Source organism: Fulmarus glacialis, unplaced genomic scaffold, assembly GCF_000690835.1.
Source record: "Fulmarus glacialis isolate BGI_N327 unplaced genomic scaffold, ASM69083v1 scaffold31070, whole genome shotgun sequence".
Lineage (NCBI taxonomy): Eukaryota > Metazoa > Chordata > Aves > Procellariiformes > Procellariidae > Fulmarus > Fulmarus glacialis.
The window spans coordinates 1-6960 of NW_009186289.1; the positions used below are offsets into that span (position 1 = coordinate 1).

General features: G+C 49.3%; 1 protein-coding gene across 1 annotated transcript in view; it reads right to left on the reverse strand.

Moving 5' to 3' along the window:
• Positions 1-2768: 2768 nt before the first annotated feature.
• Positions 2769-6960, reverse strand: part of ASCC1 (activating signal cointegrator 1 complex subunit 1) — a 36993-nt gene continuing 32801 nt past the window's right edge. Inside the window, exon 10 of the mRNA XM_009587491.1 lies at positions 2769-2885. Coding sequence (XP_009585786.1) covers positions 2769-2885 — 117 coding nt within the window. The remainder of the gene's footprint in view (positions 2886-6960) is intronic.

Sequence of the window (6960 nt, forward strand, 5' to 3'; positions counted from 1 at the left end):
CCCACAGCAGGTGCAGCCGTTGTCCCTGAAGCAGCGATGCTGACCCTAAGCGAGGCTGCTGCAATTGGAAATACAGCTTCCAGGCGCTGCGTTTAAGAAAAACGGTGTTATTTTCAACTTTACGGTTAACAATGAGCCGCACTCCTGACCTGGGCTCCAGCGAAGCTTGCAGCTGAGCAAAACGACGGCATAAAACAACTTTCTTCTTCCTCTGCGCAATAAGGACACGGGCATTGCAAGTGGGCCTCCAACGCAGCCTGGATGGGGGAAAGAAGCAGAGCCGCAGATTTCCATTTTAACAAGTTTTAGGCAAGTTCTAAAGTACTAAATTGTATCTTGCAAAACCGTAACACTGCCTGGCTTAACGGGATTTCAATTCATCAGTGCAGGACCATGCATAAAACAGAGTTTTATCGTGCTCAGTATGAAACTGTTCTAATTATATTTATGAATAATGACAGAAAAGGTAAAAAACCCTTGGTAAATCCACCGCGGTACATTTTCTTCTGGCCCCGACCCCCCAAAAAGCAGTAGGTGTGTTTTATTTAAGCAAGTAGTTCCCTTGTGTAAGGGCAAGGGGATACAACACCCAACTCTGCCCCTCTCATTTATAGAATAAGCATTTTTGTTTCCAAAGCGTTACCGGCAAAGCAGAGCTGCCACTGCACCACACTCACGTGCGTGCTTAACATTATACAAGCGGATCAAGCGAGGCATAAATTTAAGTACACACACAACGGTTTGCTGGATCACAGCCTAACCTACGACTCCACGGATAAGAGGAACAGACCAGAACCCTTAATTCTACCCGGGGACGGAGGTGTGAAACGAATTTAGCCGTGCCAGGCTAAAGAAGCGGGATAAGCCGCTTACTGCCGAAATTCGACCAACTTCCAAACGGTCACAGAAATAATCGTCATTAAAACATGTCTACATTAGTGCGAAGTGGAGTAGTATCCTCAGAACAGCCCTTCTTTGTAGAAAAGCCACGTTTGCCTCCATGCCGAGATGCTGTTTGCAAGGTCAAAGCTACTCCTGCGTTAGGGAGGTGGGAAGACTGTAAGTCCACCTCAATGAAGACGACGAAATCAGAATCGCCAATGGTGACAACGGAGGAAAGCAGGTGTGATAGAAATGCCACCAGTGCCCTATTAAGGAAAACTAGAGTGCAAACAGCACCCCATGTCCTGTAGCGCTCAGCTTCTTGGCGAGAGCGGTTAAAAACCCAGCAGGCAGAAGTTTTCCGAGGTGCATCTCCCCTTCCTGCGGCAGGCAGCACAGCTGGCGGCTGTGCGAGCAGCTTCCAGGTCTGTTCTTTGGGCGGCTGATGAGATTTGCCAAGTACCTCTTCAGGCTGGCGGAAAGATGACAGCAACCGGTGTTAAGTGCTCTCAGCACCTCCTTACATCGGGCTGCCAGCGAGCACGCCGGTGCTCTGTTGCGCCGAGCGAACGGTTTCGAAGGGGGCCCTTCCTCCTCCGCTTGGAGAGCACAAAGGCGTTCGGCTGCAAGGAAAAGCAGAGACAAAAAGCCCAATGGTTGTAATTGGGTACACGCACAGACTCCAGGGTAAAGGGCAACCTGCAAAACCACAGATGATTTGATTTCCTGGCAGGCGGGCTTGCAAGCAGAGATGGGCAATTTGGTCTTGGAAATACAACCGGCAACGCATTTGGGGAAAAAAGGAAAGCCATCCCAAATCCTGACTGCCTCCCACCGCTGTTTGTGCATGCCGTCAGAGCATGGCCAGCCAGCCAGCTCGCTTTGGGAGGGAGAAAATGGGATGAAAACCTCTTAAAAATAATCACTAGTACAAGCGGGTGCTGCTGGAGCAGGCCTGTCCCTAGTTAACACGCTCTCTGTCTCGACGACAGCGCAATTCCACATTCGTGGCAGCAACTAGGAATGGGCAGCAGCAGCAGCTGCTGCCACCACCATTTTTTTGCAAAACAACTTAAACATCAGCATCTTCCATTTTTCAAAGCGCTCGTCTTCGGGCGAGTTGAAAGCCTGTGTCGCTATTCTTACCAAACAGGGAGATTTACAAGAAAAAACAGTCGTCTTCAGATCTCTGAAGGATCCACAATGGTATCAAAGAGTTTTGCTCTTCTTTTAATGGCGAAACCACCTATAAGGCATATGTTTTTTGACACACTCCAAAACGGTCACCGGAAAGAGCTCTTACCATAAATGTTTCTTATTAACATAGTTGTGTGCTGGAAGTTTAATTACAGAAACTATCAATGCAACAGGAGATAAACACTTTGCTTTTGAAGGGAATTAATTTATTTGGAGTTCTACATCACACAGGCACACTGCTGGAGATCCAAGCAATGCCTGACCTCAATATTGTTAAATCATGCTCTGGGGAGCTCTCTTGGATTTTAAATACTTTTTTAAGAACAAACTTCCTTCTTCTGAAACAAAGCTATGCTTAAACATTGGTGATTCCCCAAAAGCCACCTGCACCAGTTTTTCTAGTTTTTTTCTTGGAAAACAAACAGGCAACGGACATCAAACAGGCAACTTTGTGACATTTTGGTTACCAAAGGAAAGGAGGTGGAAAGACTCCAGTTCCCCCTGAAGGGCGAGCAGGCAATACGTGTAGGAAAAGCTGCGGGAAATGCCATGGTTCCCAGCTGCAATGTGCTTTCGAGGAGTCATGAGGCATCCCCGCCTGGAGTTCCCAGGTTCCTGTTCAAAATTCGTGTCCTATAATAACACATTTCACCGATGAGCGGACCCGCTGTGGCAGCCCCGTTGCCGCTTCAGGAGAAGGTCAGCTGCCCAGATGTCGCGTAGTAGCCAGAGGCATCCGAGGAGAACCTCTGGGAAAGACGCACCGAGTCCAGCTGCACCTCTCCGAAGAAGAAGTTCTCAAAGAGCTGAAAGAGAGGAAGAAAACCATTTGAGGGGCACCCAGAGAAATGCAGCCTGCAGCTGGTCCATGGGTCTCTTGGCAAGAGCCAGCCCTGCAAAAAGCCTCTACTCTTGTAGACTTGTTTTGCCTTTAATGAAACTATTCTTTAAATTATTTTTCCCCCTAGAGACTGCACTTAGCCTTTAAGGTAAACAGTATGAAATGAACACCTCTTTTTACCTACAGCAGCAGTTGCTCAAACCTTCCCTACCTTGCTTTCTGACTGTGTCTCGCTTAGGGAGCTCAGGGAGGCTATTCACCGCCCCAAAGGCCACCACCTCGGGGTGGCTCTTGAGGTCGCAGGCTCCACAGGAGCAAGGATTGAGGCCAGAACGTTTTTACCAATCCAGGCCGCAGGACATACGACTTACAGTTACGGCTCAGTCCTAATTCCAACTAGCAGGCTGGAGGCCCAAGGCTCTTCATCCCAGCACTGACCCCGCTTTGTTCAACAAATCCTTCTTTGTTCAGCAAAGACTTGAGTTGCAAATTAATGAAAGCAAGCCAACTCTGGGACCCGGAGGGCGTGTCTCTGCTGATTAATCCAATCTATGAAGCAGACCAAAAAAAATGACATCAGAATTTCTTACAGGGAAGTTCAGCAATATTGCTGGAAAGGCATCGTGTCCAAGTGTAAAGTGCTCCTCCCATTCCATTAAGATGCAGGAAATTGCTCTACCTGGAAACATCAGTCATGCCTTAGGAAAAGCTCTTCAGTGGAGATGCTAATTTCAAAACTCTGCTTAACAGGAGTGCTGTGAGTCACTGAGGGCCTGAGCAGTGACATCTCCCCACCGTGGAGATCTCTGAAATGTCCATTCCATCTGTCTCCTACTGAATTTTCTATCTGTCTCTGCAGGCATTGGCTCAAGACAGTCACACACCCCTTTCTGCCATTACAGACCAACGCTAACGGCCAGCGAAAGCCGATGCATTTATTACAACACATCCTCCTAGAGCCAATGGTGCATCAATTCCTCCACACAGCGAATGATCGAAACCCCAAATACCTAGTTAGCATCTGAAAGGCTGCACTTCACCCGCTCCAAAAAGGCATTTGGCTCTGCCTGGCACTGGTTTGGGCAGGACTGCTCTTTTGTTGGTTCTCCCAAGGGTATTCTTGCTTTGCAAATACCTCTTTTTGCAAGGGAACCAGCTAGGTTGCTTTCAAGACAATTCCTGGTTTCTGTGTCACTCCTCCACAAAGGAAAAGTGCCTTAGGGAAAGTGATTCCCTGCCCATCTTCAGGGCAGAGCAAGCAGGGCTTCGGCCAGGGAGCACCACCCAGGTTACCTGGGCCGCAGACCAGACACCAGGCACCGTGATGAATCCAGCCCCTGCTCCAGGCTGCCAGCTCACCCAGACAACTCTCCACTCAGGATTTGGCTGAGGCCAGCAATTCCCCATCGACACATGACAGTCAGAACGGCACCTCTGAAGAGAAGGGGTGTTTATGCGTGCCGAGCCAGCTCTCAGCGATTGCTAAGCCCCTGCTTCGGTTTGAAACGGCTGCAGCTGCAGTCAGACGTGCTGCAGAGTTCTTGCTGCCAGCAGCCCACCTGCCAGGCACCACCTCCTCCTCCCCGGACCTGCCTGCGTGGCAGCACGGGCAGTCGACCCTCAGGCTGCTTCTGCAAAAAGCATCTGGGTTAGCACGAACGTTGCAAAGGACTGGGTTTCTCTGCACCAGACCATTTAGTCACAGCAGAGACTAAGGAGAGGCGGTGGGCAGCCTCCAGCTCACCTGCACCTCCCTGCAGCATATCCCGCCTTTGGGGTGACGCTTGTCCCTTAGGACCCCGGCACAAGGACTTACTTTGCACAGGGCCCAAAGCAATTCGCTGCTAATCACTCGGACTCATATTAAGCCGCAACTTGCTGCCAGTTCTTCTGAGCGCGTACTCAGCAGGAGCCAGGTGCTCTGCCACGGGGGTCACGCAGGTCCCCATCCCAGCAAGAGGCCCCACCACAGCAGCCTGGCTTCAAGGGACACTGTGCGTGCGGCTCCATGCGGCCGCTGCCCTAAAGCGGAGCACCCTGTTGAAAAGAAGTTGTGCTAAGGGAGCGTCTCAAACAGGGAGAGGAGGAAAAGAGAGAAGAGAAATGACTACAGCCATACAAACTCCATTTCATACAATTAAAGATTTATACAATTAAAGATTAATTATGTTCCCAAAAGCCTGCGTAGTTCATGTTAGAGGACTTAGGATAAAATGTCTCATTAATAAGAGATGGGGGTAAAAAGGGGTTGGTCTCCTTTCTCTTTTTGTGTTGGCTGATCTGAGAAGGAAGGATCATTTCCAGCTCTCCGGGGCTTGCTGCAGTGCTTGCCGCCAGTTTGCCCACTCACCCCAAACCTTAACACCCGTCTCCGTCAAAATGGTCGTTCATATCGACAGAGCACTCTCCACCCAAGAAAAATGGAAATAATTTCTCTCCATTCCTAACACCTCTGTGTTAGGATCAGTAGGTGCGCTGGTAAGCAAGGAGATACTAGGATTTGAAAAGGATTTTTTTAAAAGAGAAGGGGGACGAGTTGCATTTATTTCTGTAGAATGAAGTCTTTGCAAACATGAAGAAACAAATGAAATGCTGGGATGTGCCGGTCCTGCCAGCAGCCCTGGAAGTCAAACCTTTACACAAAATAGCCAAAGGAAGAGTCTTTCAAACACTTGTTTATATTATCTCTGCACACCACAACCTGTTTTTCTTACGAAACACATGTACTTCAAAGGAAAAATTAGTTAATGAGACAAACCCTCCCCCCAGCCCCACTCTTGCCTCGCACAGCCTCAGGCACATCGGACCAGAAAGACAATCAGAAAGTCCCAGAAGACACTGCCCAGGTCAAGGGCCCTCCATTTGTACACTGCTAGAAGTGAAGCAAAACCCTTGTACCAAAGCACTTTGTATTCCCTTGGCTTTTTTAAGACCTACCACCTCTCGTGTGTCCGAGCGTGTGTGCTTCCCAGGGAGAACGCTGCTAGAACTATTGATTTTTGGTAATGTAGCTGTACTTTCTGAGAGTAAACATGCTACAAGATTTAGAGGACGACCACAGACATATTTTTCTGCTCTCGTCTCAAGCCGGCTTCTCACCGATGCCTCTTTGCTCCCTGAGGCTCCCGACGACAGAAGCCACCGGACGCCAGGCGTGGGGATCACAGCCGAGCCATCGTACGGCCGAGATCTGCCTTGGGCAATGGGGAGGGAGGCCCCTCAAACATCATCCTCTGAGACCCCTGAAACACCGGGAGCTGGCTTCCCGTCATGAAAGCATCCTGTGCTTAGGTCCCCGGGGGCTCGAGAAGAGATTTCAGAAGGCCAAGCCTCTACTTTTGACTTTCACTTCTATTTATCTTGGGGAGAAGCCAAGCAGAGCTGAGAAAGATATTTATATCTCCCCCCTCTCCCCAGCCACCACGGAAACGCTCTGGTTTCAGAGGAGGCCTGTAGCACAGCTGATGAAATGCCTCCTATAAAAGCATTTTAGCATTTTTTTATTTGGGCCAGGAAAGAAGATACCTGGAGGTTGTTACGCTTCACGCGCAAACACTGATAACCCTGAGACCTGCCTGGTCCCCCTCCTGTCCCTTCCCATGGGTGCCCAGGGCCCACCTTTCCCCAAAAAGGCTGCAGAGAGCATGAGGAGGCACGGATCAGGAGCAGCTAGGAGGGAGGCGGAGGGAGGAAAAACGCAATCACCCGCACGGTTACCGAAAGCTGTGTCATTTGATTGGAGTGGGACGTGAGGCTCAGCAAAAGCGCAGTAATTCTATAAATCCAAACACGCTGAAGGATTTACGTCCTCGCTGCCTAAAGAATAAATAAGAGGTTGGGGGTTGTGATTTTTTTTTCTTTTTTAAATATTATAAATGAAAATGAACCTGATGGAGGTAAAGGTCAGCTTATGAAGTCAACACCACGCACGCCGTGCAAGCTACTAACTCCCATCAAGGGAATAGCACTTACCAGACTAAGTGCCCTCTGTCTCCCTGCTGCCTTTCCAAATTAAATTAGAACCAAATAAGGAACGAGTG